This window comes from Mobula birostris, chromosome 8 (assembly GCF_030028105.1).
Source record: "Mobula birostris isolate sMobBir1 chromosome 8, sMobBir1.hap1, whole genome shotgun sequence".
In the NCBI taxonomy this organism is placed as follows: Eukaryota; Metazoa; Chordata; class Chondrichthyes; order Myliobatiformes; family Myliobatidae; genus Mobula; species Mobula birostris.
In genome coordinates, this window is record NC_092377.1 from 161,480,162 (window position 1) to 161,505,434 (window position 25,273).

Consider the following 25,273-nt stretch of genomic DNA (forward strand, 5'->3'; position numbering starts at 1 on the left):
AAGATTATATGGTTCATGCAAGGAGATTACTCTGTTGGAAAGCTTAGTTGTGGCCTTATTGAATGATCCAGCAGATGAGGGATAAAATATTCTACTCTTGTATTTGCTACTTTAAAAAGGCAGGTTGTGTGATGTATTTATGGCCAGAAGACTGTACTGGATGTGTGTGTGTGTTATCCAGTTTTGTTTGGGGTCTTCCTTCAGGTTAAGATCCAATCTAGGTTAACTCCAGTTTATAATTGAGCGGTATTGTGAGCTTTGACAGTATAAAAACTGTTCTTGTTTCACGGTTAATGAATGTTGGAAAACAACCCAAATTTGTTCATCTTCCTGTTATGGCACATGCCCTCTAGTCCAGGCAGCACTCTCTCCAAAGCTGTGATGTCCTTCCTATAATGTTAGCAGCGGGAAGAGGGTACTCGTCAGCACAGACTATTCTCAGTGCATTGGTGTGTGAGTCTGTAACAGTAAGTTCTATTTACTGATAAATAGAGGTCACAAAGATACGATGCAGCGCTGCAGATCACTGGGATAACAGTCTGGTCAGCACATAGCACACTGCTTGCTTTGGGCATGGAGTATGCCGCCTCTCATCTGTTAGCGCGCAGTATGTTCGTGGGGAACCTGCTACTAAAGTGTCTCTAGATGACCTGATTCTTGCTCAGACTTTCATACATAATGGAGCAGTTACCACACTGCAATCAATTGAAAAATCATCCCCCCCCCAGCCAAACTTTTCTAACGTTTTTCTCATGCAACATTTGTGCTGCTGCCTCAGCTCCAGCAACCTGAGTTCAATCCTGAACCTCTGTGTGGAGATTGAAAGTTCTCCCTATGACTACATGAGTTTCTTCTGGCATTTGCACATTAATTAGCCACTGTGAATTATCCGTACTGTAGGTAAAGGGCATATGTGTGTGTGAATGAGAAAACAGACAGAAATTTACAGGGCTCCAGGGACATAAGGAGAGGGGAAATGAAATTAATGAGATTGCCCTACTGGGTGACAGCATAAGCCTGAAGGGCCGAATGTTTTCCTAATGTGTTATAATCAAATGTACTAGCAGTGGTAAAGTAGAACTAAAGTGCATGTTTTGAATGAATGTGAATCTGTTCCACATACTGCCAAATTGGTGGGTAGAATATCAGGAATAACACCAATAACCTTTTCAAAAAGAGCAGTCCTGGAGATATTAAACACGAGAAAGTCTACAGGTGCTGGAAGTCCAAAGCAACACACTCAAAATGCTGGAGGAACTTGTATTAACGTACAACTTTTCAGGCTGAAACTCTCCTTCAGGACTGGGAAGGAAGGGGAAAGATGCCAGAATAAAAAGGTGGGGGTTGAGGAAGGAGGCTAGCTAGAAGGTGATAAGTGAAGCCTGGTGGGTGAGAAAGGTAAAGGGCTGGAGATGAAGGAGGAGAGTGTGGACCATAGTGGGAGGGTACCCAGGGAGATGCAGGTGAGGAAAGGTAAGAGACCAGACTGGGAATAGAAGAAGGGGGAGGGGGATTTCTTTACCGGAAGGAGATAGATTCCTCTGAGTCCTTTACAAGATTTAAAGATTAATTTTATTTGCCACATGCATATTGAAACATACAGTGAAATGCATCATTTGTGCCAAATCAACTCAGAGAGAATTGTGCTAGGCAGCCAGCAAATGCTGCCACACATACATGCTATACCCACAACTCACTAACCATATGTACATCTTTGGAATGTGGAAGGAAACCCACACAGTTGTGGGGAGAACGTGCAGACAGTGGTGGCTGATGTTGCAGCTGGTGCTGGTACTGTGCAAGTCCTGGAAGCTTGTCTTACTCCTCTTCCCCATAGCTCTTCCGGCTCTTTGCCTTGAGCATATTTCATATCTTTTTCAAGTGCCAAATTCCTGATCTCAACAGCTTCTACATAAAGATAATTTTCTCACCTATGTATGTTTCATCTACCAATTGTATTGAATCTGTATATTTATCCTCTGCCATCAGAAACATTCTCCTCAATTCAGAGCCTGCTGTAAGGAAAAAACTCCAAATCAGGAGTTCCTAACTTAGGACCCTTGGACCGCTCAGTTAACAATAGGGGTCCATGGCATTAAAAAGGTTGGGAATCCCTGATCTAAATGATCAGTTGACTCCACTCTGGCACCTTGTGCACCACAAGTATCACTCACCATTGGTGGATGTGCCTTTATCTTTTCAGATCATGTGATTCAGTAAATTTCTGTGCTTCTTTTTGAGGCTTCTTCAAATGAGTCTTTTAGTCATCTAAATATTTATGTGGCTCAGCATCACATTTTGATTGAAAGGATCTGGTGAAGGATCTTGATGTTTCAAGATGCAAAAAAAAATTGGATGACATTAAACTAGGAATATCATTATAGGAATAAGTTGAGGAGAAAGAGTGTGTTTTTCAAAGTGAGTTTATTATCAAAGGGTAAACAACAGGAATTCTGCAGGTGCTGGAAATTCAAGCAACACACATCAAAGTTGCTGGTGAACACAGCAGGCCAAGCAGCATCTGTAGGAAGAGGTGCAATCGACGTTTCAGGCCATCATTCCAATCTGTGATAACTCCCTCACCCTCAAGCGCCCATCTACTACTGCTAAAAAATTATTCAAATACTGCTTCCAGCAGCTTTGAAAAAGAGTTGTAAAGACTCAATCCTTTGGAAGAAAATTTTGATAAATTTGACATCACAGAAATGGGCACTTTTGGTCCTCCTCACCCTCACTAACCACAATTCCTATCCTAACACCTTTTAAAAGTTGGAGTTGAATCTGCCTCTATCTCCTCCACTTGCAGCTCATTCCATACATTTAGCACTCTGTGAACAACATACCTCTTAGATCTTCTTTAAATTTCTTCCCACTGTGCCCTCTAGTTCTAGACGCCTGAGGCAAAGAAAAGATTCTGACTAGATTTTATTTAAACTAATTGTTCATTACCCTCCATTGATGCTGCCTGACTCGCTGAGTTCCTCCAGCATTTTGTGTGTGTTGCTCAAGGTTTCCAGCATCTGCAGCATCTCTTGTGTCTCCTGGCTAAGCTACATCATCATTATGTGCCGGGTTGTACGAATTGGGCAAATCATCATCTCATGACCATGATCGTTCTTGGCAAATTTTTCTACAGCAGTGATTTGCTATTGCTGCCTTCTGGGCAGTGCCTTTACAAGACAGATGACCCCAGCCATTATCAATACTCATTAGAGATTGTCTGCCTGGTGTCAGTGGTCGCATAACCAGGACTTGTGTTATGAACCAACTGCTCATGTGACCAGCCGTCTCCTGCTCCCATGGCTTCACGTGATCCTGATTTAAGGAGGTTGGGGGGCTACACTTTGCCCAAGTGTGATCCGCAGGCTAGTGGAGGGAAGTTGTGCTTTACAGCTTCTTCGGTAGAGATGTATCTTCACCCTGCCACCCAGGCTAAGCTACCCTGTCAACACTTCTCACAGTTTTATAAACCTCTATAAGGTCACTCCCCCCCCCAGCCTCCTATGTTCCAGTGAGAACAAACACAGTCCGATACACTCTCTCCTTACAACTACAGCCCTCCATTCCAGGCATCATATTGGCGAAACTTCTACATTCTCTATATTGTTACCACATCTTGCCTGTATTATGGTGACCAGAAATATACACAATATACTTAAGTGCAGTATAAACAATATTTTGTGCAACTGTAACTCGTCATCCTGGCTCTCATACACAGTGCACGCCAAATGCCTTTTTCACTAACTTGCGCCACCACTTTCAAGGAGCACACCAAGGTCTCTCAAAATATCACATTCATGAGGTTCCCACCAGTTACTTTATTTGTCCTACCAGAATTTAACCTCCCAAAGTGCATTCCACTTATCAGGATTAAATTTCATCTGCCCAAACTTCAAGCTGATGTATATCTACTGTATCCTTAGACAGCCTTTTTCACTATCTATGACTTTTTTTGTGTGTCATTTGCAAATATTCATCATACCACCAATATTCTCATTCACATCATTTAATATATAATAGGGCTATGGGTAACCTTAGGTAATTGCTAAAGTAAGTACATTTTTGGCATAGCATTGTGAGCCAAAGGGCCTGTATAGTGGTGTAGGTTTTCTATGTCTCTATATTACAGACAATGTGGGCACGTGGCCAAGTGGTTAAGGCATTGGACTAGCGACCTGAAGGTCGTGAGTTCAAGCCCCAGCCGAGGCAACCTGTTGTATCCTTGAGCAAGGCACTTAATCACACATTGCTCTGCGACGACACTGGTGCCAAGCTGTATGGGTCCTAATGCCCTTCCCTTGGACAACATTGGTGTCGTGGAGAGGGGAGACTTGCAGCATGGGCAACTGCTGGTCTTCCATACAACCTTGCCCAGGCCTGCGCCCTGGAGAGTGAAGACTTTCCAGGCGCAGATCCACGGTCTCGCAAGACTAACGGATGCCTTTATATTACAGACAGTAATATAAAAGTTTATTGACTGGTTTCAACTCAAAATGTTCACAGTTCGTTTACTTCCACAGATGCTATTAGATCCACTGAGTTCATCCAGCAGATTGTTTGTTGAAGTTAACTTTGAATTCAGTTTGGATCCCTCACGCCTTAACCTTCTAGACGAGACTACCATGCAAGAACTTGTTGAAGCCTCACTGAAGTCCAAGAAGACCACATCTATCACTCAGCCGTCATCAATTTTCCTAGCTCTCTCCTAAAAATATGAATTGATTAAGATTTATGAGATGAAAAAGTTCAAAGTTCAAAATAAACTTTATTATCAAAGTACAGGTACTGTATGTCACTATATACAACCCTGAGATTCTTTTTCTTGTGCATACTCAACAAATCTGGAGAATAATAATCAGAATCAATGAAAGACTACCCAACTAAGGTGTTCAAACAGAGTGCTGAGGACAACAAACTGGACAAATGCAAAAAGAAGAAACAATAATATAAATAAGTAAGCAATAAATATCAAAAACATGAGACGAAGAGTATTTGAAAGTAAGTCCTTTGATTGTGGGAACGTTTCAACGGTGGGGCAAGTGAAGTTATCCCTTTTGGCTCAAAAACCTGATGTCTGAGCGGTAGTAACCGTTCCTGAACTTGGTGGTATGAGTCCTGAGGCTCTTGTACCTTCTTCCTGGTGGCAACAGCAAGAAGGGAGCACGTCCTGGGCGGTGGGGATCCCTGATGATGGATGCTGGTTTCCTGCAATAGCGTTTATGTAGATGTGCTCAATGGATGAAATCTCCTCTACACAAACCATGCTAACATGCTAACTGGTTCGAAGTAAATACAAACACCATTCCTCAGAGCTTTCAATAATTTCCCTAACATTGATGAGTATTTGATGATAAACCCACTAGAAAAATATATTGCTAGTGAGATGGCTCCAAACCACCCTGACTTCTCTTTACACAAACATGAGGAAATCTGCAGATGCTGGAATTTCAAGCAACACACATAAAAGTTGCTGGTGAATGCAGCAGGACAGGCAGCATCTCTAGGAAGAGGTACAGTCGACGTTTCGGGCCGAGACCTTTTATCAGGACTAACTGAAAGAAGAGATAGTAAGAGATTTGAAAGTGGAGGGGGGAGGGGGAGATCTGAAATGATAGGAAAAGACAGGAGGGGGAGGGATGGAGCCAAGAGCTGGAAAGTTGATTGGCAAAAGGGATATAAGAGGATCATGGGACGGGAGGCCCAGGGAGAAAGAAAGGGGGCAGGAGAAGCCCAGAGGATGGGCAAGGGGTATAGTGAGAGGGACAGAGTGAGAAAAAGGAGAGAGAGAAATAATAAATAAATAAATAACAGACTTCTCTTTCAGAGAAAGTGTGAATGAAGTCTGGAATCTGTTGTGAAGTGCTGACCCCTGCTGTTGGATATTTGAGATGTGCATGTCTTGAATGAGAGATACAACACCTGAACTCTACCTGGAGCAGAACCATTGCCGTTTCAGTTTAGAACCAGAAACTTACAGAGCAAAGGACACTGGTCTGTATGTGTATTGGGAGGAGCAGGGTGACTCTGGTAGGGTTACTGCAGGTAGACGAAAATGCAAAGGTTACAATCATGATCTTGTCACTCAGGGCAAGGGACTGAGTGTCCTTTCTTCCTGGCTTTTGAAAGAAGCGTTTGTGAACCTTTAAGACCCCTGCGTGCCTGCCCAATTCCCTTATATAAACTGTTATTCTTGACATGAGGATCTGCGTCATTCATGGGTGAAAATATGAACCAGACTCCAACCCTTTTTAAGAAAGCAGGAGCTTATTCAGATTTGGATTATCATGTTTTATCATGTGCCTCTGAGTACCCTGAGAACTCATTCTTAATAATCGACTCAAACAGCCCCCCAACCACTGAGTTCAGTAAGTGGCCTATAGTTTCCATTCATCTGCCTCTCTCCCTTCTTGGAGAGTGGAGTGATATTTGTAATTTTCCAGTCTTCTGGAACTATTCCAGACTCTAATGATTCTTGAAAGATCATTACTAGGACTCCTCAATCTCTTCAGCCACCTCTTTCAAAACTCTGGGGGGTACACCATCTGGTCCAGGTGATTTATCTACCTTCAGATCTTCCAGTTTCACAAGAAGCTTCTCTCTAGTTATGGTGACTTCACAAACTTTGTGCCCCCTGACAGCTGGAGCTTCCACCTTACTGCCAGTGTCGTCCATGATGAAGACTATGCCAGAGGAAGTGGTTGACCTGGAACAATAACAACTTTTAAAAGACAGTTGGACAGATACATGGATAGGAAAGGCTTAGAAGTTTATGGGCCAAATACTGGCCAATGGGACGAGCACTGATGGCCGTTTTGGTTGACATGGACTGGTTTGCCTAAATGGCCTGTGTCTGCGCAGTGTAACATTATGATGATCCGTGTACCAATTAACTGTTGCAGCTATTAACTCATTGTTTTCCCCTTATAGAACCCTCATGATTTTATGTCCCTCGGTTAACTCTCCCCACAAAATCAGAACCAGACACACATTGTGAAATTTGTTGTTTTGTGCCAGAAGTGCAGTACAAGGTATAAAGTTACGAGGTTGCAAAAATATTTTTAAAGTGCAAAAGACAAATAATGAGGTAGTGTTCAAGGGTACATGGACCGTTCAGAAATCTGATGGCAGAAGGGAAGAAGCTGTCCTAAAACACTAAATGTGGGTCTTCAGGCTCCTGTTCCTCCTTCCCGATGGTAATAATGAAAAGAGGGCATGTCCCAGACCACATTCTTGAAGCACCGCTCTTTGAAATTGTCCTCAGTGGTGGTGAACATTGTGCTAGTGTTGAAGCTGGTTGAGTCTGCATCCATCTGCAGCCTCTTCCGACCCTGTGCATTGGAACCTTCAGACTAGACTGTGATGCAACCGGTCAGAATGCTTTAGCAGTTTGCTTTGATAAAACTCCATTTCTTGTTCTTTTGTTCTAAAGAGTACAATCACACCGTTTCTTCATTGTTATATTTCTCCGACCCTAGTGATATCCTTGGTGAGTCTCGTAAATTTGGGGACCGCTTTACTGAGCACCTCCACTCCATCTGCTACAAGCAGGATTTCCCTGCGGTCAAACGTTTTAATTCCAATTCCCATTCTGACATGGCCTCCTCTTATGACATGATGAGGCCATTCTCAGGGTGGAGCGGCAACACGTTATGTTCAATCTGGGTATCCTCCAACCTGATAGAATGAATATAGATTTCTCCTTTTGGTAAACAAATTCACTCCCCCGCTTCCTCACCCTGACTTTTTAACCTCTTCTCACCTGACTATTACTTCCCCTTGGGACCCTTTCTCCTACGGCCCATTCTCCTCTCCTATCATTATTACTTTATTGTCGCCAAACAATTGATACTGGAGCGTACAATCATCACAGTGTTATTTGATTCTGCGCTTCGTGCTCCCTGGAGTACAAATTAATAGTAAATATAATTTTAAAATTAAATAATAAATCATAAATAGAAAATAGAAGAGAGAAAGTAAGGTAGTGCAAAAAAACTGAGAGGCAGGTCCGGATATTTGGAGGGTACGGCCCAGATCCGAGTCAGGTTCCTTCCTCTCCATCTCTTGACCTTTCCCACCCACCTGGCTTCACCTATCACCTCCCACTCGCCTCCTTCCCTTTCCCCCGCCTTCTTATTCTGGCATTTTCCCCCTTCCTTCTCAGTTCTGAGGAAGGGTCTCAGCCCAAAACGTTGACTGTTTACTCTTTTCCATAGATACTGCCGGACCTGCTGAGTTCCTCCAGCATTCTGTGTGTGTATCTTTGTATCTCTCTTGCGCTTAAGTGACGTGGTCAGAACTGTACACAATGACTGTGACCTAAATACAAAATCTGGCATAGTGTAGTGCTGGACAAGCAAAGTTGCAGGACCATTTGATGTTACTCACACTCATACCTTCAATTTGCCTATTTCAGATGTTATGTGACAGAATAATACACTTTCCAGTGGCCCTACTGAGGTTCAAGTGAGCAGGGGCAACAGAATCAGGGGATCTTCAAGGATAGATATATGGACGAGAAAGGAATGGAGCCTTATGGGCTGAGTGCAGGTCGGTGGGACTAGGTGAGAGTAAGAGTTCGGCATGGACTAGCATGGCCAAGATGGCCTGTTTCCGTGCTGTAATTGTTATATGGTTATATGGCCTCAGGTGTGTAAAAGAGAGAGTGGGAAGGTGAGGCCCTAGTGCAGCATGGGTAGTGTAGTGGTTAGCACAACACTTTACAGTACCAGCGACCCGGGTTCAAATCCCACCGCTGTCCGTTAGGAGTTTGTACATTCTTCACGTTAATGTGTGTGTTTCCTCCGGGTGCTCTGGTTTCCTCCCACCGTCCCAAAGACATACCGTTTCGTAGGTTAATTGGTCATTGTAAAATGTCCCATGATTAGACGAGGATTAAATTGGAAGGGCCCATTCCACAGTGAATATCAATAAATAAATATATTATGAACATTCACAAGAAAAACATATATTAAACATAAATTACACAAGAAAGAACACAATTAGTCCACAAATTGTGATTTAAACTGATCAAAGCAGGTCATTGTGTTGCAATACGGAGGTAGTGATTAGGGGTGTGCAGGTTGTTCAAGAACTGAATGACTTTTTGGGAAGTGATTCTAGAATCAAATGGTTGAAACGAAGTAGCTGCTCTTGAACCTGGTTGTGTGGGACTTCAGGTTTCTGTACCTCCTGCCCATTGGTAGCCATGAGAAAATGTCACATGATGATAGACATTGTCTTTGAGAAATACAGCCTCAGGTAACGGCCAAATCTAACAAATCAATTGCTGTTGCTGGCGACCTAGAAGGGGTTGCTATTCTTGTATGACACACTCTCCGATCAATCCAATAATAACGTTCTACAAAGTCGAAGAAATGTACTTGATCCTTTATTAGCAACTAACAAAACAAACCATCTTGAAGCGATGCAATTAAGAGTAAATTAAGCCGTCACCAAAAGACACCCGGCAGTCCCCAGAACAAACTACTGAGAACAAAGCACGAATACATAACTTATTCCCTTAACTTTTACCACCACCCTCCCCACATGACTAGTTATCATAATAAACCAACAACACAAAATACAATGCAGATATAAAACAGATGCATGACTCCTGCAATACTATTGAAGAGGAGGGATGTGCCCTGTTACTTCACAGGGTTAGTTGCACCGTTCCCTCTAGACTGCATGAGGGCACGCTACGCAGTAACTGAAATGGTCCCACACACATTGCCTTTGTTGCCACACAGCTGGAATTTTCTTTTATATAATGTTTTAATAAAGTGCCGCGCAGTTTTCAGGCCGTGTAAAAATTTTCTGCTCAGAGCAATGATTGGCCTGTGCAGCTAATTAGAGGGAATGTTAGACAGATGGTACCACTGTAGGTTCAAATGTAAACAAATTTGGCACAGGAAGGTAGCATTGAAAAGGTTTTACATAAAAGTTTTATAAACAGAAAACAAGACCTAAACAGAAATGGGAGTTTTCAGGCAACCAGGACAAGAGGGAGGAGAGGTTTACACTCTTATGTACATAAAGTAAACAAGATTGGTGAGCTGCAGGCACGGTTAACCTCAGGGGATTACAATGCTGAGGCACGAACAAAGACCTTGCTTAACAATAGACAGGAATGGATCCCAGATACTTCCGAGTACAAGGTACTCAAGAAACACCATAAAATATACCTGACTGGCAGACCACTGTTTGTGTGACTTCAGAGCTGTATGTCAGACATGGCTATAAGTAGCACTGGGGCCCCACAGGGGACTGTATTGGCTCCCTTCCTGTTTACCCTGTATATCTTGGACTTTAGATACAACACTGAGTCATGTCATCTGCAGAAATTCTCTGATAACTCAGCAATAGTTGGGTGTATAAAGGGAGGAGAGGAGGATGAATACAGGGGCCTCGTGGAGGACTTTGTCAGATGATACAAGCTGAATCATCTGCACCTCAACATGAGTAAGACAAAGGAGATAATGATGGACTTTAGGAAGACTAAATCTGCTCTGTTACCTGTTACTATTGATGGTGAGGATGTGATGTGGAGAGGACCTACAAGTATCCGGGGGTGCACCTGGGTGGCAGACTTGAGTGCAACACCAACATAGAGGCCGAGTACAAGAGGGCCTTTGGAGTATGCAGGCCTCTCCTTCACATGCTCCACCAGTCTGTCATTTCCAGAACAATCTTCTATGTGGTGGCGCAATCTGCAGATGCTGGAAATTCAGGCAACACACATCAAAGTTGCTGGTGAACGCAGCAGGCCAGGCAGCATCTCTAGGAAGAGGTACAGTCGACGTTTCGGGCCGAGACCCTTCGTCAGGACTAACTGAAGGAAGAGCTAGTAAGAGATTTAAAAGTGGGAGGGGGAGGGGGAGATCTGAAATGATAGGAGAAGACAGGAGGGGGAGGGATGGAGCCAAGAGCTGGACAGGTGATTGGCAAAAGGGATATGAGAGGATCACGGGACAGGAGGCCCAGGGAGAAGGAAAAGGGGGAGGGGGGGGAAAGCCCAGAGGATGGGCAAGGGGTATAGTCAGAGGGACAGAGGGAGAAAAAGGAGAGTGAGAGAAAAAATGTGTGTATAAAAATAAATAACGGATGGGGTATGAGGGGGAGGTGGGGCATTAGCGGAAGTTAGAGAAGTCAGTGTTCTATGTGGTGGTGTGCTAGGGCAATGGCATCAACACTGGTGATGCCAACAGGCTCAATAAACTGATTAGAAAGGCTGGCTCTGTCATATGAGTCAAACTAGACACACTGGAGGCTGTGGTAGAACAAATCCTGGCAATTCTGGCCAGTGTTTCCCACCCTCTGCCTGCCACCTTGGCTGAACAGAGGAACACTTTTAGTAAAAAAGAGCGCTATATGAGATCATTCTTACCCTCGGCCATTAAGCTCTATAATGTCAATTGTTTGAGATATCTTACTTTTTATTCTTTCTTACTTCACTTCTAATATCTCTGTACCTGTGCACTTGTAATGCTACTGTGACATCGTAATTTCCTTTGGGATCAATAAAGTGTCTATCTATCTATATACAAGCAGAATTAGGCCATTTGGCCCATTAAATCTGCTCCTCCATTTTCCCTCTCAGCCCCAATCTCCAGCATTCTCCCCGTATCCCTTCACACCCTGTCTAATCAACCTCTGCCTTAAATATACCCAATGACTTGGCCTCCACAGCCACCTGTGGCAACAAGTTCCACAGATTCACCACTCTCTGGCTGAAGAATTTCCTCCTCATCTCCATTCTAAAAGGACATCCCTGTATTCTGAAGCTGTGTCCTCTGGTCTTAGACTAAAAGGAAGGGATGGTGAGATAGCAGGGGGAATAACAGTGTTGCTGAAGGAGTACTTTGCAGCACTGGAGGGAGAGAGGACTGAAATTACCTGTTTAGTGCTGAGAAAACAAGGCTGATACCACTGGTCACCACGTTGTGGGAAGGATATTGAGGAGCAACTTTTCAGAAATGCGCAACAACAGTGGAATGATGATGAAGGAGGACCTTTACTACCAAATGTAGACTGGGTTTAGTAACACAAGAGGCAAATATGGGGAGGTGTTTCTCAAGTGTGGTGTGGAGAACTTCCTTAATTTAGTGATCAAGAAAGCAGCGTTGCTGGGCCTGGTTCTGGGAAACAATCCAGCAGCATTTTGCAAACATCTGGGAAACAGTGACAGTCACAGCACAAGGTTGAGAAGAGCTATGAAAAATTGTCCTTTGGACAAGAACCATTTTTATTGTAATTAGGGAGCTGGCCTTGATAAATTGGAATCAAAGGTTGGCAGGCAGAACTGTAAATGAACATTGTAAAAGTTTTTAGAGAGGTAGGTAGGGAAATTGAAACTACAGCTCCCTGGATTACCAGAAAGAAAGAGTAAGGTGGAGCAGTAAGAAGCACACATGATAATTGTCAGGTTCACATGAATTAGAACCAGGCTGATTACACAAAGGGGAAGTGATAAAGGAAATAAGAGAGGCAGAGACAGCACAAGAAAAAGGCCAATAAGAAGCACTAAAGGTTCTGCAGATGCTGGAAATCAAGAGCTACACACACAATTTGCTGGCGAAGTCAGGCAGCATCTTTGGAGAGAAACAGTCGAAGTTTCAGGCTGGGACCCTTCGTCAGGATTGGAAAGAAAGGAGCTCTGTTTATTCTTCTCCATAGATGCTGCCTGACCTGCTGAGTTTCTCCAGCATTTTGTGTGTGTGTGTTGCTCTGCAGAAGCTCTTATGTTTATGATCTAATTGATCTTGTTGAGTATCCCCACAGCTGCTGTGCTCTGCATTGCACAGTTCCAGCAGATTTTTGTTTCTCGACTGCCTCCATTCACCTTTTTCAATTTGCACTCCTCCAGGCAGATCAGTTATGATTGAGCGGTATTATCTCTCTCTCTTACGTGACACCAAAAGCACTTGCGTTATGTGAACAGTTTTGGTTTCCATCCCATCAAAACCATACCCTTGGTGCTTTCCACCCCTTTCCTTTAATAAATTCAATATCTCTGCCTCAACAGCTCTCTATGAGAGACAATTCTAAAGAGTCGCCATGCTGTAAGCGAGAATATCCTTCTCATCGCTGCCTGAAACAGGCACCCCCGTATTCTCCGGTCCCCTAGTGCTGGTTATCACAGATCCGTCAAAGTCTGAAACGTTTCAGTAAATTAGCATTTCTTTCTTCTAAACTCCCCACAGATCCAACCTGCCCAACCTCTCTTCTTAGGACAACTAGTTCATCTTAGGAATCGACCCGGGGTGAACCGTCTCTGCGTTGCAATCCCGTTCTGCCTTAAATAAGGAAACAAACTGTATGTAGTGGCCCCAGATGCAGTCATACTTGCACCGTGTAACGTTACATCAAACCTTCCCTACTTTGAGCATGAAGAGAGGGCAGTATTTTTGTTTTGCTGGTTGGGGGAGGGGGCTGTCCATGTGAAGACATTTGTGTCAAACGTGAGAAAGATGCTGCCAGGACTGGGCTCCAGCGCAGCAAGCTAAACCTCCACTGCGCATGTCACACACAGTGGACGGACACTTAGGCAACTTTTGATAGTAGGAGAACCGCATTACATCATTGTTGACCGGCCTATCAGAACTTGGTTATGTGAAGTCAGAGGAATCGACAGGCAACCGTCCATGGTCCACGATGACGGGCAGCAGTATTAACCAATCATACTCGGAGAAGGCGGCTGGATCCGAATTAGACCAATAAGAAGCGTGGGCGGGCTCTTGCGCTCTTGTTTTTAAAAATCTCGAGCGGTCAAGGTAACGTGATCGCAGACGGACAGCATCAACAACCAATGGAAGGAAAGAGAAGGCGGTCCCACGGCAGTTTTATCCAATAGACGAGCGTGGATGGGGCACGGGAGGCGGACCGTGGGTCGGGTCGGGGTGCGCGGCCGCTGCGCCTTTATTTCTCCAGGCAGGTAAACACGGGCGGTTGGTAGCGGCTGGGCGGAGCGGGCCCGGGCACTGAACTCAACTGAGGGAGAACTCTTGCAGCTGATCGTCGCGCCGTCTCTTGTCTGTTCTCACAACAATGACCGCCGTGCAGCTCATCAACATCGAGCGGCTGATTGAAGCCGCGCACTACTTGGAGCGGCGGGAGCGAGGTAAACAATCCCGGGCGGGGGAGGCAGGGGGCAAGGGCGATGGTGGGGGTGGGGGCGAGGGAAGGGAATGGGAGTCGGGGGAATGTCTGAGGTGGGAAACGGGGAGGAGGGAGTCGGAGGCGAATAATAGAGTTGAGGCAATAGCTGAGAGTGCAGGAATTGGGAAGTTGGGGCAAATAATAGAGAGGGTAAGTCTTGGGGTAATGGCTGGGAATCGGGATCAGGCAGGGTTAATAATGCCCCAGGTAAGAGTTGGGGTAATGGGTGAGAGAGTGGGGGAAATTGGGAAGTGAGACAAATAATGGTTTGGGTAAGAGTTGGTGGCAGTGGTTGAGACAGGGGGTGGGGGGATTGGAATGAGATAATCAGCGAGAAGGAGGGAGCGAATGGACGGAGAACATAAATAGTAGGCCATCGCTCTACTCCAGTCCAATCTGTCAAGTGCACAGCTGATCTACCCAAATACTGGTTTCCTACGTTATCCTATCTTGATTTCAACGTGATCAAAAAAAAACAGAACCGAGTCCATATAGTCCCTCGTTAGAGAATTCAAAACATTTACCGGCCTTTTAAGTGAATAAATTTCTACTAGTTTCTGTTCTAAATAACAACTTTAAGTAGGCTAGCCAATGTTTTCAGGCCGTGGTCTGGCCATTCTAGACTCCAGAGTCGAGGGGAACATCCTTTCTGAATCTGTCACGTTGAGTTTCATTAGTTTCAATGAGGGTGTCTCTTGCCCTACTGAATAGAAAAGGATTCTTTGTACCTCTAATATGACAGATATGTTGTCCCAGCAACCAAACTGGTGAATGGTCACTGCATGCCCTTTCATTTTCTTGTTAAGGAGTGGGTGTGTGGTGAATGTGGGTGGGGAAGTGTCATCTGTGCGGAAGGCAGAAGAGGGTTGGTGTTGTGAAGGGGTAGAAATAAGGAAGGAGTTGGGATGGGCGAAGATTGTGTGTTGCCTCCCTGCCTGAGTCTGCTCTCATTCCCCACGCAGAGGCTGAGCATGGGTACGCGGCACTCCTGCCCTACAGAAACGAGGATCCTGGCAGCAAACGGAAAAGCAAAAGCAAGAAGAGTGCAGGGAGCAGGTAAAGTCCAGATGTGGTCAAGTTTTGGCTAGAGTTGTCTTTTGTAATCCCACACCTGAGCTACTCATCTTCCCCATCTGGACTTCACGATTGGTCTCCCTGTAAATGGGGATTAAGGCTGTTTTCTCATAGGTGCCTGGACTAATTTGCTTCTTTGCAGAATTGATCCTTTTAATCATTCTTTGTTTCCATACAGATCACTCCTGAATGAAATATTTAATTTAGCGATAGTAGGAGTAGGCCCTTCTGGCCTTTCGTGCAATGTTGCCCCAGCAGTCCCAGTCAAACCCAATTAATCCTAATCACAGGACACTTTACAATGACCAATTAACCTACCCAGTGAGTCTTTGGACTGTGGGAGGAAACCAGAGCACCCGGGGAAAACACACATTCCATTGGGAGGAAGTACAGGGACTCCACACAGAACGGTGCCGGAATTGAACTCTGAATACCAGAATGCCCTGAGCTGTAATAGCTGTGCACTGAACGTGGTGTCCTAAGCCAATTCCCAAGTTGTATTGAAACTAGTTCAGCTGTTCCTTCCTGGAGTAATTCCATGGTTCACTTCTCCACCCAATTCCAGTCCTGGACAAACAGTGACACTGTTGGAATGGGTTGGATTAATCAGCAATGGAAACTGCTTTGTCAATAATTATTGAAGTCACTTCTCTGCTGTTTGTAAACAGGCTAATGGAAACAATGTGTACATGGCTAGTACTGAGTTTTTAAAAAAAGCTTGTTTGTTCAGATTCACATTGCAACTATTTATTCTTGCTGATATTTATTTGATCTTGCTTTATCCATCACTTATTCCATTTAAACTGAATTTTATTTCATTAAACTTCTCTTCAAATGTGCGTGTGTGTTTTATTGAAGACAAAATGAATGTGGTAATTTGGTCTGGAAATGGTCCAAACTCCTCTGGGTCTTTTTTAGATCTCTGGGCAACTTCTATTTTATTTTATTAATTTATTTTTTTTAGTATTAATGCGCAGTAATAGACCAATTGTCGCCCAATTTATTTCAAATGAAAAATCTGCGGACGCTGGAAATCAAAGCATTTTGTGTGTAGTGTTATTTATTTATTGAGATACAGCATGGAAAAGGCCCTTCGAGCCATGCCGCCTGGCATTTCCCCAATTTAATTCTAGCCTAATCATTTACAATGACCAATTAACTACCAACTGGTATGTCTTTGGACTGTGGGAGGAAACCAGAGCACCCGGAGGAAACCCACGCGGTCATGGGGAGAATGTACAAATTCCTTACCGGCAGCAGTGGGAATTAAACCCAGGTTGCCTGCACTTTGAAGCATTGTGCTAACCACTACAATACTGTACTCGCAAACTTGGCAAGAAACAGCTTAGTTGTTTTTGAGTCTCCAAGAAAACAACTGTGCTCTTTCCTTCAAGTCCAAGTTCATTTTTTGAGTTTGAGCTCTACACATGTATCCAAAGATAACAAAATCTGCTACTTAAATCACACTAAGCCTGCCACTGAAATTACCCCCATGTGACAACTTAACCTCTAACCTCTGTTTTTGGCATAGAGTCATCGAAAAATACAGCACAAGAACAGGCCATTTGGCCCCTCCAGTCTGTGCCAGGCCATTTAAACTGCTTGCTGCCAGCTTAATGCGGGAGGAAATTGGAGTACCCAGAGTAAACCCACTTGGTCAGGAGTAGAACGTACAAACTCCTTACAGATAGAGGTGGAAATGAACCTGGGTTGCTGTCAATTTAAAATCAATAATCTCTAAAACTATGAAGGAGAGATAGCTAATGTGTCTGGAACAGGTCTAAGCATATTTAACAATATGTTGGGGACTTAATTTTAATTTGTACTTGCCATCTGACTGGTTGTTTAATGACTTCCTTTCACATTCAGTCTTCATTTTTGTGAATGGAGGGATAAAAATCAATCCAGCTTGCTTGTGCCAGCTCTGAGTTTCAGTGACAGACCTAGTGCTGAGTCAAGTAACAGATTTTGTTATCTTTGTATACATGTGTAAAGCTCAACCTCAGAAAAAAGAACTTGGGCTTAAAGGAAAGAGCACAGTTGTTTTCTTGGGAACTAAAAAGCAAGTTTGTGAGCTACTGTACCAAGGTTGAACAAATGAGCCCTTGATTTCTGAGCACCACTGGTAGCAGGTGGCATGCTGTAGGTTCTCGAAGCTTAAGTTTTTTTTCTCTTTTCTCTACCTGTTTAGAAGAATGAGGGGGGAATCTCATTGAAACCTATCGAGTATTGAATGGCCTAGATAGAGTGGATGTGGAGAGGATGTTTCCAGTAATGGGGGAGTCTAGGATAGAATGATTTCCCTTTAGAATGGAGATGAGGAGAAATTTATTTAGCGTGGCGGAGTGGGGGGCAGTGGTTTGAATCTGTGGAATTAATTGCCACAGTCAATTATGGAGATTATTTAAAGTGGAGGCTGATGAGGTCTTGATTAATAAGGGTGTCAAAGGTTACAGGGAGAAAGTAAGAATGGGGTTGAGACAGAAAATAAATCAGACATGATGGAATGTCCTATTTTTGCTCCTATGTCTTGTGGTCTTACTAGTGCTCACCATCATGCAAAAGTAAACGCCATCGGATACCTCATTGCAGACCTTTTGTTTGTCAGCCCTCAGATCAACATGAGCTTTTTAAATAGTGGGAACTGTATAATGAAAAATGTTTGGATATACTTGTATTGTTTGCTTTGCCAAACATATAGGTGGTCTAGGTGGGGTCCCAATGTACTTAGATGATATATGATTTTTTTTGCTGCTTTTGTGCAAATCTTCATGCTTTTATTTGGTAAATTTCAATAAAACTCTGCCTTTGCAGGAAGCTGTGGCATTTATTTTATTTGTATTTATTTAAATGGGGGGGAATACTTTTCAAAAAAAAAGCTAAGCAAGATGCTGCGCATCTTGAATTTGAAGCACAAATTATTTTCTCACACTATAACTATGCTCTGTGTAATCTGGGATATTGTTAATCATTTTTTTGCCTGCATATTTTGATGTGTGTGGGCTACCAACTTGAGGGGAGTGTTTTACAAAATGTGAAACTTACTCATTAGTCAATTTTCAATCAAAATGGCTTGGCTTGTGGTAGATAAAGTCCTCCATGTTACAACTTTCACAGATTGTGCAAGTCCTTATGTTGAACAAGGTGTGATCTAGAAGATGATATATAGTTGTAAATTGTTTTTTCCCCTTTAAAATTGAATAAGTTCTAATTCTATTTTCTTTTTTTTTCAGATCTACACATAACGAAATGGAAAAAAACAGGTAGGCTGAAGACTGTGGAAAATAATGTGATGCCTTAAATGTTACCATGGTTAGTTTAGTATAATGTACAGTAGAATCACAAGTACACATAGCGTATAAACAGGTCCATAGGCCCACCAAAGCTATGCCAACTGTCAATTATCTATGCCTCCTAATCCTATTTACCAGCTGATGGTTCGTAGTCTTCAGGGCAGAAGCTGGTCCCTAAGCTATGCCAACTGTCAATTACCTATATATACTGTACCAATCCTATTTACCAGGGCATGGTCTGTCATCTACTTGCAGATTCAAATGCTGGTCAAGGTGCTCTTTAAATGTCTTGAGTATCTGCCTCCACCACTTTCTTAGCCAGTACATTCCAGTTTGCGACTACCGACTGGCTGGAAGTAATTTCTTCAGATCTCCTGTAAACATCATTCCTTACCTTAAAACTATGCCTTCTGATCTTAGATACTTCTGCTTTGGGCAAAGTTTCTTAATATTGACCCTATCTATGCTTCTGGTAATCTTGTACACCACTATCTGGACTTGTCTCAGCCTCCTCTGGCTATCTAGTCTCTTGTAACATTGCATCCCAGGCAACACTCTGGTGAATCTCTTCAGTACCTTCTTTTACGTTGATCACAGTTTATTGACAGTGTGACAACCAGAACGGAACACAGTATTCCTGTGGAGGCCCAGTGAGTGTTTTGTGAGTTGACCTCTGATGATCAAAAGTAGATTTTTATCTCAAAAATCAACCAGTTGCACTCTCCGTCTTGGCCTAATAATGCATCACTGATACTGAGTTCATTGACAATTATTGCATGAGCCCTTACTTAAATCATAATCTTGCAGAGTTTATTTGGAAAGTGTGCTTTGCCATTATATGAAAAAGAGTTTGTATTTGGATAGCACTATTATCAGCTCAGATGAACCAAGCAATTTTACAGTCAATGAAATGTTTGTAAAGGTGGTGTACTTCAGTGATGTAGAAATGACTGGTGTTAATTTGTCTATTTCAGGGTTGTACAAATATAACCATGGTCAATAATTTGTTTAATCTTGACAGTTAAATATTTGCTGGTGATTCTAAGCAGACATTATCCACAGTTCTTGGAAAGAGTACTTCATTGTATTATCTTTTTTTAAATATGAAAAAATTACTTGTAACTGTGGTCAGGACTGATCCTCATGTATAAAAATTTAGCATCTAGTTATTATCTAATGTTAACCACATACAACTTAGGAATGTCAAATGACAAAAGCCTCAAAATGATTTAGTTTGCTGTCTATCGCTCCTGTCGTAGCGTAATATAGTATTATTGTAAGTTTTTGGTTCATTGTTGCAATTGATCAGGTTTTTGAAAAAAAATCACTTAGTTCCTGAATATGTAGCTTGGTGAATTGCGCTATAACATGATTGATATGTTTTGCCAAAAAAATACTGCCCATGACACCACTGGCATTTGGTGCAGCAGTGAAAGTCCTCCATCTCTGGTGGTATTCAGAGCTTCCTTCATCATGTCAGTAGCTTCCTCTCAGTTTTCACTACTGTCGGTCATGAAAGTTCTGTGTGGAGTCTCAGGAATACTGTTGCAGTCAGATGCCTAACAGTTTTTTTTAACCAGACCATGAGCTAAACCCCTGAACCTGGAGGACCGGTGGACCACACTTAGTCCGGCCCCTACCCTTTGACCTGTTTGGCATGAATGACCCTACCAAGAGCCGAAGCATAAAGCCTCGACTCCAGCCAGCACAGCTCTCCAGGTCATTGAGGCACACAAGCCTCCAAACCCTATGACAAGGTTGTGATCCTCTTGGAGGATGTTTTGCTAAAGAATCAAATCAGTTGTACCCTTTCAGAAGAATGGTTTTGAAGGATGGACAATGTTATGTTTCAAATAGTAGTCAGTTAATGTATGAGAGTAGCCTGAAGCCAAGGAGTTCGCTTCCCTAAAGGTTCCTTTGCAGTTTGTCCCCTACACGCTATAGGTTATTAATCTATTGATGTGGAACATACGTACTGAGGTTTTGTGCAGATTTCTTTTAAAACACCATTTTGCAGCAGCAGGTAGTGCTGCGGGGCGATGTCATTACACAATTAGGTTCACTGCATAATGTCACAGAAGTATTGCCTGATAACTTAGGCATGGTATCATGTTGCACCGTTTGCTCTGTTAGATAATTTCTCTTCCCCATTCAAGTCGAAAACAGTTTCTGTTGTGAGTGCGTGCCCAAATCCACAGAGCCAGGTCACAAGTGTACAACGTCTGTCTTCTTTCTGATTTCTCATGAGGTTGGTCACGACATCTCATATGTTCCAAGTATGAATGAAACTGGATTAGCTGAGAAGGAATGAGAATGAAGTAGTGTCAAATTACTTGTAGAAATAAAAAAAAAGGAACATGGAACATTACAGCACAGGAACAGGCCCTTTAGGCCCACAGTGTTGTGCTGAACCGGCTAAAAAGTAAATTTTAAAAATAACTAATCTCTCCTACCTACACCATATCTATATCCCTCCATCTTCCTCGTATTCATGTGCCTATCTAAACACTTCTTAAAAACCTGCAATATATTTGCCCCTACCACCACACCAGGCATCCACAACTCTTGAGTTTAGAAAAAATAAACTTGCTCGTGGAATCCCCTTTGAATCTACCTCCTCTCACCTCTCTGGTATTAGATGTTTCTTACCCCGGGAAAAAACTACTCGCTGTCCACTCTATGCCTCTCTCAATCTTATAAATCTCTATCAGATCTCCCCTCAGCCGCTCCAGAGAAAGTAACCCAAGTTTGTCCAGCCTCTCATGCTAGTACATGCCCTCTAAAGCAGGCAGCATCCTGGTAAACCTTTCTGCACCCTCTCCAAAGCCTCCCCATCCTTCCTACAGTGGGGCGACCAGAACTGTATGCGTTACTCCAGATGTGGCCTAAATTTCTATAAAGTTGCAACATACCCTCTTGATTTTTGAACTCGATGCCTTGACTCATAAAAGTAAGCATTCTTGATCAAAAGAGGAAATGGGGATTTGGAAAAATAAGAACTTCCGAGACCAGTTTACAAACGGCATGCCTACAACTCCCAAATTTCATTTGGGTCCAAAGGAACTGACATTGCATTGACAGTTATCTTGTCCTTAACAGAAGCATTTTGAACTTCTTGCAGCAATTTTAATTCAATATGCATAAATCAAAAAAGGTACGGCAAATCATGCAGCAGCTCAAGGTAATTGGCATGTGGTGGATAATCTTTTTCATTGCCTTAGTTTTACTGGCAGTTTGTTCATTGTTTACTGTTTATTGTTTTCTGTACATTGGCTGTTGCAATGCAGTACTTTTCAGATAATTCATTTCCCTTTAACAGAAATAGAGCAACTGTTATTTCCTGATCTTAATATGCTTTAATACTCTGAACACTGTGTAAATCCTCTTCCATGTAATGTAGTAATGAGGTACATAATGGAGGAGTAAGATCATATTATTCAAAGGTTTAAAGATTAATTTTAATTTTAATTTCAGACTATGTATACAGTATACAACCTGCTATCTGTTCTGTTCACAGACATCCACAAAACAAGAAACCCCATAAAATGAATTGTAGAAACATTCTGTGTTTCCCTTTCACTCCTGTTCCCTTTGCAATACCCTCCCCCCGCCAGCAAAAGTAACCCCCTGCCCACACAATCATGCAAGCAGCAACAGAAGACCCAAAGCCTCAAAGAGACCTCGTTCGAGAGTCCATCAAAACTACAGTCCACAGCCAGCCCTTCAGTATCTCAGACAGGCTCTCTCCCTCCATTGAGGAAGAAAGAGGTCGCTCCTGCAGTAATGAGAGTGGAGACCAGCAATTCGCTGTTCCGATGTCACGATCTTCCACTGCATTTTATGCAGTAACTCTGAATTTCTCGACAGCATGAGCCTAAATATTAGGTTTGCAATTCTATTCAACTACCAAAGTCATATGTATAAACGTTGGTTGCACTTGGATGTACTTAAAGATAAATGTGCATTTTGTGCTGAATTTATTTTCTTCCCCTCTCTCCCTGCTATTTCCTTTCCCCAGACCTTGGGCCCAAGTCCATCTTCTGTGTCAGCCAGTTCTCCCTTGCTTTTCATTCTCCTGGGGTTCCCAGCTGTAACCGAAATAGTTGTTTTGCCCAAAGTTATTTTCTAGTTACCTCCAGTGCCTGTCCTAGGAAGGATGCTGCCAGAATTTTGTTGTGAATTGGTTCATGTCCACCTGTGACAGATTGACATGCCCATGTTGTTCATAGCTTGATGGCACATAGTTTCCAATTCTTGGAAGAGCTCCAACAAGTAGAACCAGCTGGGCAGTGACATGTTCCATCATTCCATGTAATGACGTTGAAGAGACTTGATGGCTTTGCCATATGGCAATGGGGATCCAAAGGTCAAAGCACTTCTGGGGGCATTTCCTCATGGTTAAATATTTCTACAGTCGTCTTCTCATCTGCCATCTGATTCCAATATGGACACTGAACCCATGAAACTACTTCACCCTTTTTATTATTTCTGTTTTTTGCAGTATTTTGAATGTAACTATTTAATATACATATACATTTTAATTTTCTTATTTTTTTATATTATCATGTATTGTGTTGTACTGCTGCTGCTAAATGAACAAATATTACAACATATGCCGGTGATATAACCTGATTCTGAACAATATCGCATGGATACAGGCCCTTTGGCCCACTGACTACTAAAGACCATTTCACTAATCGCATTTTATTCTCTGTTTTCTATAATTTGCCCCAGATTCTGAAATAATTTGATGACCGACTGTTGTAGTTGGTTCTTTTTTTGTTTCAACACTGTCTTGGACTATCTCAGACTATCAGTCTCAGACACCCAAACTATCTCAGCAACAACTTTTCCCCAAAACTCACTCCAGAACTTGCCAAAAGTGTCCAGGCTACCTGACAAGTGAGTAGTACCCTTCCCTGAAATAAACAGGAAACATAGTTACAATCCAGAAGAGATTCCTTTTATTCAAAGCAGCTTTTATTTGTTGTGAACTAGTTTGTGTTTGTGTACTATGTGCCCTTGCATAAACCATGGTGAGCTTGAGAGAAACATTTTGCATACATGTAAAGGTAGTTGACATAATTTGTTTCCAGCTCCCAAAAGCTTTTCCTTCTAATGTAGATATTATGAATGCTTTTAACAGCATTCAAGAAACATGACTATTCAGCATTAAGCAGCTCAGTTTAATTAATATTGTAACCACAAATTAGGGTGGTGTTGTGAAGATGTGTCTCTAACAAAGAAGATGTAAAAGTGGTCCTTCCCTCTGCTAATCTGCAGGTCACAATTGGTCAAGGTGTAGCACCTACATAGCCTTCTGATCAGTGTTACGTGAAGCCATACGGGGAGGTGGTGGATGGTTGTATGAGCACCTTGTGTGTATCACAAGTCCTGGTTATGTGACCACTGACACCAAGCAGGCAATCTCTGAAGAATACCGATAATGGCTGGGGTCACCTTCCTTGTAAAGAAACTGCCCAGAAGTAGGCAATGGCAGACCACTTTAGAAAAATTTGCCAAGAACAATCGTAGTCTTGGAAAGGCAGCGATCTCATACGTTGGTTTGAAGGTGCAGCAGGCTATCAAGAAGGCAAATGGGATGTTCTTGATAGCTTGCTGCCTTCACTGCTAGAGGGATTGAACTTAAGGGCAGGAAGGTTATGCTGCAACTGTACAGGGTACTGGTGAGGCCGCACTTGGAGTACTGCGTGCAGTTCTGGTCTCCTCTCATGAGGAAGGATATACTGGCTTTGGAGGTAGTACAGAGGAGGTTCACCAGGTTGATCCCAGAGATGAGGGGCTTAGACTATGAGGAGAGGTTGAGTCGTCTGGGACTGTACTCACTGGAATTCAGAAGAATGAGAGGAGATCTTATAGAAACATATCAAATTATGAAAGGGATAGATAAGATAGAGGCAGGAAAATAGTTTCCACTGATAGGTGAGACTAGAACTAGGAGAAATAGCCTCAAGATTTGGGGGAATAGATTTAGGACAGAGGTGAGGAGGAACCTCTGGAATTCTCTACCCAATGAAGCAGTGGAGGCTACCTCAGTAAGTATATTCAAGACGAGGTTGGATAGATTTTTGCATAGTCTGGGAATTGAGGGTTATGGGGAAAAATCAGGTAGATTGAGATGAGTCCATGGCCAGATCATCCATGATCTTATTGAATGGCGGAGCAGGCTCGACGGGCCAGGTGGCCTACTCCTGCTCCTATTTCTTATGTTACGTCATACAACATGGTACGTAACAAATGAACAATCAGCAAATGACAAATCTGTCCCTTTTGGTAGTACCTATTTCCTGAGCCAGAAATTGGTGATTGTGATGCACTTCAACATGAAGGCGTAGCTGATATTCCACTATTTTTGTTGCCGAAAATGATGGCTTTCTTTTGGCTGAAGCTTGACCATTATTTGTAGAGGAAATAACTATCACGGTAGCATAGCAGAACACTTTACAGTGCCAGCGACCTGGTTTCAATTCTCAGTGCTGTCTGCAAGGATATTGTATGTTTTCCCTGTGACCACATGGGACCCTCCAGGTACTCCCACATTCCAAAGACATACGGGTTAGTAAGGGTTAATAAGTTGATGGCATGCTATGTTGGTGCCGGAAGTGTTGCAACACATGCAGGCTCCCCCCCCCCCCCCCGCCTCCCCCCCACCCCCCAGCACATCCTTGGACTGTGTTGGTCATTGATGCAAACACTGTATTTTGCTTTGTTTTGAAGTATGCCTGACA

General features: G+C 42.9%; 1 protein-coding gene across 1 annotated transcript in view; it reads left to right on the plus strand.

Annotated features, from left to right (window-relative positions):
- The first annotated feature begins 13,897 nt into the window (after nucleotides 1-13,897).
- The window catches only part of mxd1 (MAX dimerization protein 1), a 43,587-nt gene continuing 32,211 nt past the window's right edge, over nucleotides 13,898-25,273 (plus strand). The window contains exons 1-3 of the mRNA XM_072266649.1: nucleotides 13,898-14,119; nucleotides 15,120-15,213; nucleotides 18,465-18,494. Coding sequence (XP_072122750.1) covers nucleotides 14,047-14,119; nucleotides 15,120-15,213; nucleotides 18,465-18,494 — 197 coding nt within the window. The 5' untranslated portion in view covers nucleotides 13,898-14,046. The remainder of the gene's footprint in view (nucleotides 14,120-15,119; nucleotides 15,214-18,464; nucleotides 18,495-25,273) is intronic.